The 13,415-nt window shown below is 37.4% G+C and overlaps 1 protein-coding gene across 1 annotated transcript in view; it reads right to left on the minus strand.

Annotated features, from left to right (window-relative positions):
* MACROD2 (mono-ADP ribosylhydrolase 2) overlaps nucleotides 1-13,415 on the minus strand; it is a 2,034,677-nt gene that overhangs the window by 1,289,830 nt on the left and 731,432 nt on the right. The window contains exon 5 of the mRNA XM_060611757.3: nucleotides 12,638-12,754. Coding sequence (XP_060467740.1) covers nucleotides 12,638-12,754 — 117 coding nt within the window. The remainder of the gene's footprint in view (nucleotides 1-12,637; nucleotides 12,755-13,415) is intronic.

Here is a 13,415-nt window from a genome sequence, read left to right on the forward strand (position 1 = left end):
CAGCTTTGTTGTAATTGTGAGACTCTTATAAAAGCTCCGTTGTCCCCAAATGTATGTCCTCAAGGATAGCGATGAATAAAAAGTTACTATTATACCATAGTGAACAATAAATAGAAACATCTCACATACAGGCTTTGAAATATTGATTTCATCATCATCTGAATGGAGTGGTTAAAGAAAAATGAAAACAAGAGGGAAAAAAATGCTATGTGATGGTTAATCTCAAAATAGGCAGAAACAATAGGATGTTGCCTGGAGTGTTATATTGTGTTTAAGGTAACAGGTTTGGTGCCCATGACAACCAGTTAATTTGGTATATGGAGAAACACTGTTTTGGAGACAACAGAAAATGTAAGGAAATGTTTGAAATATTAACCCTTCTATGATGTGTAGTTCTCTAAACTTCACCTCCTTCTAGGTGCTACATGAATCCATGCAATACTCTACATACAGAGCCCTGACTGTCTTTTATGGATATACTTTGATGTGGGGTTTCTCAATCTCTCATTAGTCTTGGAATCCACTCAACTATTCAGGCACTGGATATTATTAGGAGGACAATAATCAAAATAACTTTTCATAATTTATTTTTTACTTAAACTTTTTTTTAATGTTTATTTACTTTTGAGAGGGAGAGAGCATGAATGGGGGAAGGGGCAGAGAGAGAAGAGAGGATCTGAAGTGGGCTCCACACTGGCAGCAGAGAGCCCAAGGCAGGGCTAGAATCCACTAACCATGAGATCATGACCTGAGCAAAAGTCGGACGCTCAACTGAGTGAGCCACCCAGGAGCCCATAACTTTTGTTAATTTTATAACAATAGGTAAGATATGTCCTGGATGCGTGGAGGAGAAGGGGCCAGTCCTGCTAGCCTGTCCAGCACAGCAGTTACCTTTCCTCTGCCTGCCCTCTGGGAGTTCTTGGGAGATCCCCTCAGACTCTCTACCCCAGTTCCATTAATCCACCCACAAATGTAAACTCTGCCAGAATGCTTTCCAAACAGTTCCACAGATTGAAAAAAAATCCCTAAATTCCTTTCTCATAAAACATGATAATGCAGAAGAAAACCTGTGTTCAGCATAATGAGAATATACTTCTAATGGGATGCATGGAAAATGACATGTGCATGTGTATGCATCAGACACACCCAAGTATAGCAGTAATGTTAAAACAGAAACAAAATCATCTGGCTGTGTAAGGAGAGACAAGTTTGTCATCGTGTGCCCTAATGTAAGAAGGCAAAACCTGAGTGTAAATGTAAGGGAATGCTAAGTTAGCCCTTTGAATTCTGCAGACTTTCAAATGGGCACCTACATTCTAAATACAATACAGACAAAATTTGAAAGAAAATTTGCAAAAATACAGTTAAAGTTGTCTCTGATGATCTTCACTAAGCAGAATAAACATAGAAGGGGAATAAATCTTTCCTCAAAATGTCACAGGTGGGAAAAGGAAAGTTTCAGAAGACCTTAGGAAATTATTAGGGATTTCACAAATAGTGTGTGATTAGAAATGGTGCAAACTCTCAGTAGTTCTGACAAATGAAGGAGCTAATAGGAAACATACCACCCAGTACAGCAAACAGATTTAGAAGGGCACTGCCATAAATGTAAATAGGAAGCTACCTATGCTTCACTTAGCTCGCAGCTTCCACACAGGAGAAAGGCTGAATTTATTTTCCCCTGAAAATTAAAACAGTGATTCCTAACAATAAAGAGCATGTAAGTAGCAAGTGCAAAGACTAAAGACACTTAAGGAATATCCGGTAAATATCAATACCCAGGTGTGTGTTGTGGTTTGTGTTGTTTTTCTCCCAATGGTTCTTTAAAAAAAAAAAAAAAAGTTTTTAAAAAATATTTATTTATTTATTAGGGAGAGAGAGAGAGAGAGAAGAGAGAGAGCACACAAGTGGGCGAGGGGCAGAGAGAGACACACAGAATGTGAAACAGGCTCCAGGCTCCGAGCTGTCAGAGCAGAGTCCAGTGCAGGGCTCGAACCCACAAACCATGAGATTATGACCTGAGCTGAAGTCAGACACTTAACCGACTGAAACACCCAGGTGCCCCTCTCCCAACGTTTCTTTATTAAGCTGATTATGGGTTCTCTTTGCCCTAATCTATTTCTGTATCTATCTCTATCTCTATCTCTATCTCTATCTCTATCTCTATCTCTATCTCTATCTCTATCAATATCTATATAGGGTAGGCCTAGTGACAAGTATCCTCATAAGAGAAGAAAAAGAAGAAACACAGAGAGAGACATAGGGAGGATGGCCATGTAAAAATGGAGGCAATAATTAGATTTCTCCCTAGAGTCTTCAGAAGGAGTAGAGTCCTGCCAACACCTAGATTTAAGAACTATGAGAGAGTAAAGTGCTGTTGTAAGCCATCAAACCTGTGGTATTTTGTTATGGCAGCCCTAGGAAACTAATAGAGTGATTTGAGAGAGAAGAGAGGAAGAGAGAGAGAGAGAGAGAGAGAGAGAGAGAGAGGTAAAGATGGAAGCCATAGTCTTTTCATAACCTAATCTCAATAATTCCCATTTTTTTTGACATATTCTATTCAGTAGAAATGAGTCATTAAGTTCAAGCCACATACAAGGGGAGGGAAATTAACCTCTACCTCTCCAGGGTAGAAATACCAAAGAACTTGTAAAACCAATAAAGTTGTCCTCTGAAGTTTCTCAAAATGACTTCTGAAGACTTTCCCTTTCCTCCAACAACAAGATACTGTAAGGAAGCAGGAGCAAATGTCTGAGTCTTAAGGATGTCATACAATTTTTTTCTTAATTCCTGTCCATGACTTCCATATTTCCTCAAACACCAGTCACTGCTGCATATGTTCAGGTGGACGATTGTCATAAACTTTACTAGTAGACCTCATGATGTCACAATTAATGTATATGTAACTCATCTAAAATGACTATTAATAAACTGCATATAAAATAAGAAATTGTTATTTCAAAAGCATGCTCACATACATCATCTCACTTAATAGTTGACTAAATTCTCACAATACTTCTAGAGGAGGGTTAGTATTATCTAAGAGACTAGGAGAGGCAGTATGCTTTAGCAGACAGAGCCCTATACTGTGAGTCAGGATACCCAGACTCTACTCTTGGCTCTGTCCCTTATCACATGGTTAAATAAAAAATAAAAATTAAATGATCTTTCAGGGTCTCAATTTCCTTAACTTTACAATTAGGAGGTGAGATTAGATTATCATTAAAATTCCTGTCAACTCCAGCAGCAGCAGCAACAGCATTACCTCTGTTACCTCAACAACCTAGACTATATATTAAAATTATGCACTTGTAAAAACTGAAATATAATATCTATACCAAGGAAGAACACTTGAAAAAGTTACAGACTATCTTATTTTAGACATCAGGCAAGGTGAGCTTTTTATTTTATTTTTTCATTTTAGAGAGAGGGAGAAAGAGAGAGGGAAAGAGAGAGAGAGATCAGGGAAGGGGCAGAAAGAAAGGGAGAAAGAGAATCTTAAGCAAGCTCCATACTCAGTGCAGAGCGCAATGCAGGGCATGATCCCACAACCCTGGGATCATGACCTTAGCCAAAATCAAGGTAACCACCCGGTTACCCAATGGGAATTTTTTTAACCCTACAGTAAACTACTTTCACTTTGCCTGCAATGAATTTCTCCTAGAAAGCATATGGCTCTTAGCTCCAATGCCATCTCCTTGGGGCAGTGTTCCCTGACCACCATGGGAAAAGTAGCCCTTTCCCTCCACCCTCCATTCTATTGCCACTTTTTATTTTCCTCGTATCCCTTATCATGATCTGAGATTGAATGTGTAAATTCTCTTATGTGAATGTGTTTATTATCTGCCTCTCTGTGCTAAGAACCTAAGATCTAAAAGTACTCAAACCTCAGCTAGCTGTCCTTTCACTATAGTTTTTATACCTTCCAGAAGAGCACTCTAGCTCAGAGTAGATACTCAGTGAACAGTGGTAGTACAAGTAAATGAGATGTGCTAAGTTTTTTACAAGTAATTATAGAACCATATACTTATGCCTTACCCTATTAAAAAGTGGTTCTGCATATTAACAAACTCACTCAACGTAGATATTACTACCCCCAGATAATTACAGATGAGCAAACTCAGATCAGAGGTTAAGGGACTTTACCAATTAGAATATCCTGGATTCAAGACCTGTCTTCAGATTTTCTACCTTGAGGCTTACTTTTCTTGACCCAGAATCACTCTTTAATTCTAGTGAAGAACTTAGTTTCATCAATATTTTCAACTGGAAACACCTCTAATCAAACCATAATGTAGTGTAATATTTAATATTTGGGATTGATAATTAATTGTAAGGATAATTAATAAATTTAAAAACTTTTATGTGTTGCCCACTTTTTAATCAAATCATACATGTTAATAATAGCACATGGAACATCTAAGCAATGGGGGAAAATCTTCAGTTAATTCAGCATTCACTATGTATTTCAATAAGTGTATTCTGCAATTCCTACACATTAACTACTGTGGCTCTGAAATTAACCTTTCCTGTTTGCTTGTGCCTGACCTCAAAGCATCCCAAATTACTCAAAGCAATTCTGATGGCTTTAATTTATAAGAACACCTTCAAATATTCATCTTTTAAATCCTGAAAATGATTATCCCTGCACAACAGTGGCTCTCTTTTTAATCTTAGCTGATAACTCTGATTAAACATATCCAAAGGCTGATTACCCCCACTGCGGTTAATGCCAGTGTCACAGCTAACTACTTATTTCACAGCAGGAACTGCCTTCGAGAGCTCATTTACATTATTACCCAGAATTGATTTACACTGTTATTTCCTATTGATCACATAGGAAATAGGAGGTATAGGCAGTGTCCTCTGAAGGCCTGCTAAGATGTCAACTAATGAAAGCCAAGCATAGGCGTTTATTCTACACTTGGTCAGTAATACAACAATGTAAATACTAGCTGCTTCCAAAATGTAGTTATTTTTAAAAGACACCATTTACTATTAGAGTATTTTAGTTATTTCATCACAAAGCCACTTGGAGACGGAATATATGTTATTACAATGGGTTAAAAAAAAGAAAAAAAAAGAAACTGAAATAAAGTGTTCGAAGTGGAGGTTATTGGTGTGCCATGTGGACAAGTTGAGCAAATTTGGCCCCTCTGTACGTGCTTGCACTGCTAGGGTCTTTGAGCAAGCTGCATGTCTGGTGATAGGATAACACAGATGCTGCGATGGTAGCAGCACTGGCTCTGCAAACTTCTGGAATCATGTAATCCTATCTTGAGTGTCTTCTTGGTTGGTTTCCTGCAGTGGCAGCTATGACTATCACAAAGACAATGCTTTAACTCCTCCAGTGAATTCGTATCAAAAGCCACGAACTAGGTTCTGGATACTAAGTCAGATAGTAAGGATACCAGTGGTAAATGAGACTGATACGACTTCTTTCTCTTTAAACTGTTAATTCTGTTTGAGAAGGCAGGCAATAAACAAGTAAATACTAACTGGGAACATGTCTGAGTTCTCTTCAAAGACAGCCCTAATCTGCAACCCAAAAGGATGCCTGTGCTGTGTAGTGAAAGGGGTCCAGGGTAGGGAATCAAAAGGCAACAGTTCTGGGGCACCTGGATCGCTCCGTTGGTTAAGCGTCTGACTGTTGATTTCAGATCAGGTCATGAGCTCATGTTTCCTGTCGGGGCTCAGTGCTGACAGTGTGGAGTCTGCTTAGGATTCTCTCTCTCCTTCTCTCTCTGCCCCTCCCCAATGCACATGCAGGCACAAGCTCTTTTTCTCTCAATACATAAATAAACATTAAAAAAGAAAAAAAGTCAAGGGTACTGCTCAGGATTCCACCACTGTATAAGTCAATGATCCTCACACTTGAGTTTGTATCAAAGTCACCCCAGAGCTTGTTAAACCACAAAGTTGAGGTGGGGCAAAACAATTTGCATCTCTAACAAATCCCAGGTGCTGCTGCTGTTTCAGGAGAGCATTTTGAGAACCACTACTCTGAATTTTACAGTCTTTCTGCCCTTTTCACTTCCACATTCATCATAAGGATCACTAAGGAGATAAATGTATAAAACTGCTTAATATAAATGAAAGGGGTGGTAATTATGAAGAAATAGATTCAAATAGTAATTAAATTCCTAAAGCACTTCAGGAAAATGAGCCAATCGGAGTTGGTTTTAGGAGGAACAACCTCACATCTCTCTTCAGGAAGGAAGATGGTTTTATGTTCTTCAAAAGCTATTTTTCTCTTTATGTAATATAAGTCATTTAATTATGGAAAGGGCTCATGAGGGCCCTCAGATCTCCATCAAAGCCTGGTAGAGTCATATTCTTGATAGCATGCCCACTCCACTGCCTTCACAATCAGACACCTGCTGACGGAGCCCATGATGGCTGAAATCTGGTCATGCATTGCAGAAGACTAATTCAGACCCATCTTATGAGTTACCTACTCTAGAAACTGAATTTACTCAGGACTATAGGTTCCCTTTCAGCACATTAGCTAACACCACTGGAAGAAGCAAGGAATAAAGATTTATTGCCAAATACTTCGGTGGTTTGAATTAACTCTCCCTTCAGAGACTTGACTTATTCACTTTCCAGTTCTGGCCCTACTGAGAAAAATGACCATTTTTTTCAAGGATTTTTTTTTTCAAGGTGGCCTTATAATTTGAAAGATTTAAAAAGCTTCAGATCATCCTCCCAAGGCGATGTTCTATTGAGGCAACAGAAGCAAGAGCTGTCCCGAGAAATAGACGGCAGGTATTTTAGTACCACTTTTGCCAATAGGGCTCTAAATCACATACATTCAATAAAATTCAACAAATATTTAACCTCTCTCAATCTCAGCTGCCTCCTTCATAAAAAATAGACATTTCCAAGATCAGGAATTGGCAATCACTTTATTTTCTTTTTTAATTTTTTTAATGTTTATTTATTTTTAAGAGAGAGAGACAGAGAGTGAGCAGGGAGGGGCAGAGAGAGAGGGAGACACAGAATCGGAAAGCAGGCTCCAGGCTTCGAGCTGTCAGCACAGACCCAACACCAGGCTCGAACTCACAAACCATGAGATCATGACCTAAGCTTAACCCACTGAGCCACTCAGGTGCCCCAAGAATTGGCAAACACTTTCTATAACGAGCCTGATAATAAATGTTCCAAGCTTTTTGGACATACAGTTCCTGTTACTAATACTCAACACAGTCACATGAAAGCAACTATAGACAATATGTAAACAAATGCTGCATTCTAATAACATTTTATTTACAAAAACAGGCAACAGGGGGTACCTGAATGGCTTAGTCAGTTTAGCATCTGACTTTAGCTCAGGTCATGATCTCACAGTTCTTGGGTTTGAGCCCCACGTCAAGCTCCATGCTGATGGTTCAGAGCCTGGAGCCTGGTTTGGATTCTGTGTTACCTCTCTCTCTGTCCCTCCCCCACTCATGCTCTGTCTGTCTCAAAAATAAATAAACATTAAAAAATTAAAAAAAAAAAATACAGGCAACAGGTCTTGGCTAACACTTGCCATAGACTCTCACCCTATTCAGGTGATAACTTGAATTATCTGCCATGCCCCTCAATGGACATAGTTTGTTGCTAGGAGCAACAAACTTAACTACTGTGTACCTGAATTTCTCTGTGTTGAAAGAAAATACCATAACTTGTCATGTCACTTCCTCAGAGAAATTTCAAAAGGACTGATGAACTAATGTTTCAAGGTACTATGATTTCTTCATGAAAGGCATAAGAGAAGTATTAATTATTGTCAAGAGTATCTTTTAAGATATCATCATCTGATTATTTTTGCACCTGGAAATAGAATGAGGATTCTGATTCATATTATTCTATGATGTTCAAACATATAATACTATGGTCTCTCACCCTACAGTCTCCTTTCAAACGATTAATAAAAACCTGTGAGTTGGATGCTAATATCACCCTTTGATATCTTCTAAGATTAAATGGAAAGATAAAAGAAACAGATTCCGTCATTTTATAGACACAGATTTTAATATTTTCCTACCTATTATTCAAGATTATTCAGCCTTAAAGCCTAAAAATTAAGCATTCTCAAGGAATAGAATAGACATGTGAGGTAGGCTGAAAATCATTAAATAAAGTAGATGTAGTTTCTTTTTTTTATTTGTTCACCTTTAGTAGAAGCTCCATTAAAAATAAAATTCTTAGACAAGAGACTTTGGAATAGAGGTATGTTAAAATATGATTTAAAAAATCACAATGGATAATTGACACTGATTGCATCATTTCTCAGGAATATTAACATAAATTTTCTTTAACATTTTACCCATCACCAATTATCAATCAATCTTCCACCTTTAACAAGCAATTAATTTAGTAGATGTTTCTCTAGTATCCATTACATCCAAGGGATTAAAGAAATGTGGAAAGCTTGCATATATAACAATAAGAAGTAGTGAAAAATGCCCTCAATGTGTTAACAGTCAGTATTCAGGAAGTCAGGAGTTCAGGAGTTTGAAGAAAAAAGAAGGCACTTTTACCTGAGTTGATAAGGGAAGACTTGTCTCATGGCAGAAGTGATACTTGAGCTGTCTGGAAGACAGAAAAGGAGCAAAGAAAGAGCTTTCTAGATGGCCCCAAATGCAGGCCCCATGCACAGGCAGACCACTGTCAGCAATTCACATCATGTAAAAGGTTGTAAGTAGTTCAAGATATGGCAGTAAATCATGGAAGGCCAAAGGTGATCAGGCTAACAAGTCTGTTTAAAGAAAGACCCATCCAAGGATTTTGAGAGGAGTGGAATTAGGTTTTACTTATTTGCGCAACAATTAGATTTTGAGCCCCTATTGCATGTCAAACATTTTTCTAACCTGTGTGGACACTGCAATAACTGAAAAAGATGCAGAAAAAAATATCTCTACTCTCATTTTCATAGAGAGAGACAGACAATAAACAAAATCAATAAGTAAATGATACTGTGTATCTGAAGGTTAAATACTAGAGGTAAGCAATTATAAATAAGGCAGAAAAGCAATTATAAACAAGTTTGTTAGGGTGATACTTTAGGTTACATTTAAGCAAGGATTTGAAGTAGGTTGGGAGCAAGCCATGTAGATATGTAGAATAGAATTCCAGGAAAGAGGAATGCTAATGCAAAGGCATTAGAGATTAGCAAAGCAAACTGTATGAGCAAGGAAGGGGACAGAAGGAGGTGATGTTAGAGATGTAAGGGGGGGGGGGGGTCACATCATCTAGAGTCTTATGGACAATTATAAGGACTCTGGATTTAGGAATATTAATCTACCAGCACTGGGCAGAATGCATTCCAGGAGGGAAAGAATTAGTAGGAGCAACATTTGCAAAGATATTTTCCAGGTGAAAAGTTCTGAAACAATTCATCGTTTGATCACCCATTCATTCATATTAATTCAGCACATATTCAAGAAACACTGTGATAGATTTTGACACTAGAACCTTGACTCTGATAAATAAATAAACTTCTCCCACATGAAGTTGAAACTTTGGTGGAATGATGATATCCTGAATAGAAAGGTTCCACATATTGACAAGCTTCTATAACTCTGTAGAAACTAAATTTTATTATGAATCTAATATTGTAAAAGAGAAGGTCCCAAAAGGTCCAATTGTATATATAGTCAGTTGAATTCTTAAGTCATTTCTTTAGCAATCACCTTTAATGAAATATTGGCCAATATTCTTTGCACCTTTAATGAAATATTGGCCAATATTCTTTGCACTCTTAAGATTACTTTTGAAAATAATTATTGGATGTTCTACATCAAAAGAAACCAAAACATCCTAACAACAAAGAATAAACTAAATCTCTGAGGCTTATCTTTCCACAAATTATGATGAGTCACAGAATTTAGACTACAAATATGATTAATTCAAATACAAGCATTTATGAATAAATTAATCTAGCAAGCATAAGGGAAGCAAAGGCCAGTCCAAAATTACCAACTTTGTCTGTAACCTAGACAATAGCATTTTCCAAACAATTGCTGAAGCATGAAGATATTATCATTGGTGGCTAGATGAATGGCTTTAGTACCCCCATAATGATAAACCCACTGTCACAGAGGACAGATAGGAACTAGTTTCTGCTGTCAAACTGTCATGGAATTATTAAATATGGAGGGGGAAAATGACCCAAACAGTATGTAATGAGCTCCCTTTTCATTCTCTCTCTACAAAAGCACATCTGTGGATTGTTAATGATTCTGAAATGGATGAACCAAATTGATGAGAAAAGAAAAACATCTTTCAGAGACAGGAAAAGGGAAAATGAACACACACATAATGTTTATAAAATATAACTTAAAATATAAAGGCTTGTGAAAGTACTGTGGAAAACTATAACATAGCATACAGATATAAGTGATTATTACTCATTTCCATATCACCTTATTGCTTTCCTTGTTTTTCCTTTATGTTTTAAATATAGATCATCAATCTCTTAAAATATGGAGAAATACCAAGACTTATTCACAAGTAGTCCATGTGTGTAACTTTCGTGAGGTGGCACTGCCATTCCAGACTGGGACTTTCTATACTGCTGAATGACTTTTTTACTAGATGTGCCCTGTGGGCTGCACACAGTGACTGGAATGTGTACCAGTCACTCAGTATCTCAGTATCTCAGTATTTCAGTATCTCAGTTCACACAGATTCTGTACAAGCCCTGTGGATTGGCTTTCATTAACTAGAGTCCTTGTGCCACAAAGACTCAGTTGGCATGGGATGCCCAGGAAAGCCACACCTCAGCTCAGAGATATGACTCAATCATGAAATTCCTCAAGCACAAGCACTGGTGGTATTGATCTTTACACCTCAGTGGTATTGTGCAAGTCTTCAATAACCCTGAACTAAGTTGGATGACTTACAAGGATGTGAAACTGAAGCACATTAGACAAAATTATCATGATGTCAATCCATACACTGAAGCCACCATTTTATTTGGTCATATTTAGTGATACTGGGGTTATCTCTCTTCAGAAATCTCAGTTATAAAGAATTTCTTATTTGTGCTTTAATACATAGGAAACAAAGTAGTAAAGTACTAGGAGACCAGGCCTTAGTCCTTAGCTTAAGGACAGACACAAGTCTGAAAATAATCAATATTCTGTTTGTTCTCAGGGTGGTATCAGTTAGCTATATCACAAAGGTAGTATGGTGTTAAAAAGAAAAAAAAATGACCAATATTTGTAAACACAGAGACATAATCCTGGAAAGGGAAATCACCTTAAATACTCAAATTTTCTGACTCAGAGGGAGAATTGTTTGAAACACCACTGTACCCAAAGGACTTTATTTGACATAAATATACATTCCAAGTGGGAGTGAGGGGCCATTTGGCACATGACTTGACTCTTTCACACAAGGTAAAAAACACTAAGAAAGAAAGAAAAGTGAGAAGTCATTGAAGGAAAATTAAACAGTATACATTTGCTATACTTTCACTGGAACCCACTGTGAGAAATATAGAAAGTAGTATTATGATGTTTATGAAGGAAAAATATCATTTTAATATATTACATTTACTACAAAGCCTCAGATTTAAACATACTTTAAAGTAATCTTTCAAAAATAACACACCCTCTCCACTCACATATATGCATAGGGAATTCATTCTTACACAGCCTGTCTATATAGAGCCCACCAAGTATCCCACAGATTGTGTTATAATTTTTTAGTCACATTTTCTCCACTGCAAAACAACAACAACAACAAAAACCACACTTCATTTTTACATAAAATGTACTCACAGACCCAGGCAGTATCATAAGAAGTAGATGAATAGAATAAACAATTAATTGGTGTCCCAATTTCCAGATCAATGAACACCTTAATGACACAATGAAACCCTGTACCTCCACTGACCAAGCCCTGAAGATTATGTGATTAAAACATCTGTGCCTTTAACTAGCTTCTCTCTTAGTATTTTTATTCTACACCACCCCACTCAGCTGGCTAAACGACTAGGCAACAAGGTCAATCAAATGCAATACTTCTCTCTATTCAAATATAATGGAAGTTTTGACCATTCCACATTCAAAGAGCAAATACATTCTCACACTGACAACCACATTCCATTGGCTTTTCCTGAAAGCAAAGTGTGACAGATGCCTTGGCTGTAATTGCCAATCAGCCTTTACATGGCAGCTGAAAACACAATATATCACTTTGATCTCCTTTGCTCTAAACACATCCACAATCAAGAAACCTGAACAAGGAATAAGAAATTGGCATCATTTCCAGAAGCTGTCACTCCACGGCACTTAAATACTATAATGTATATTTTGCTCACATGTTTATTTCTCTGTTTCAGAGACACGCTGTTGAAGATCTGAGCAACAATCACCTACACTTACACACTATATATATATATATATATATATACATATATGCATATATGTGTGTATATATATATATATATATATATATATATATATATATTTGAGGAACTATTTGGAAAACACATTTTATTACCAAGTACAAAATCTGAATATAAGCACATTTAATTAAATATCACCACTGCCACTTCCTTTCCAGTTACACGCTTGAGCAATAAAACAATGTAAGAGTGCTCATCTGATTTTGAAACACTGTTCAAAAGAGCTGTACTCACATTTTGCCGGCAGGTCATAGCCACATGTGATTTTTGCATGTCCAGTTTCACAGCCGTTCAGGTTACGACATTCTGCCAGTAAACAGGGGCCAGCTGCTCGGTGAATACAGCCATCCACTAGGAAAGAGAGAAAGAAGTTAGCTCATTTTCATCCTTTTGGAAATAAATGGACAACCTGAGATAGAAAGAAAAGTGGAGCTCAGTTTTTCTTCCTGGAAATCACCATAGTCTCATAGAAGAAACCTATGATGTCCAATCCTTCAAAACTATGTTTTCTTGTGTGTGTGTGTGTATGTGTGCATGTGCGTGTGTGTGTGTGTGTGTGTGTGTGTGTGTGTGTGTGTGTATTTGATTTGTGTGGTGAGCAGAGGTAGAAGGGTTATAGAAGTCGTGTAGTGTGCTGGTAAACATTAAACAATAGTTTCTCTTGGGGTGGGGAGTCGCTGATTTACAGCATTTTCCATTATCAATTGTGTAAATATCCCCACCACGTCCAATGTCTAACTATTAACTTGATGACACTAAACACAGGATTGGGAAGAAATGCTAACAATTCTGTCTCCCAAGCTGGTAAGTGTTGTCTCTGACATATCACAGGTTATAGAAGAAAAAAGGTCAAGAAGAAAGTGAGAACGTCACTCTGAAACATCTGTACTCACTTCAAAACTGAGAGTAGAATTAAAGCCGTGAGGAAAAGAACCAGACCTCCGAGTTTCCCCTCCCCCAAAAACATGACACAAATACAGCTGTGTGTCTGCAGGGTATCTGACAGGGCACT

The sequence above is a fragment of the Panthera onca genome, chromosome A3 (genome assembly GCF_046562875.1).
Source record: "Panthera onca isolate mPanOnc1 chromosome A3, mPanOnc1 haplotype 2, whole genome shotgun sequence".
NCBI lineage: Eukaryota > Metazoa > Chordata > Mammalia > Carnivora > Felidae > Panthera > Panthera onca.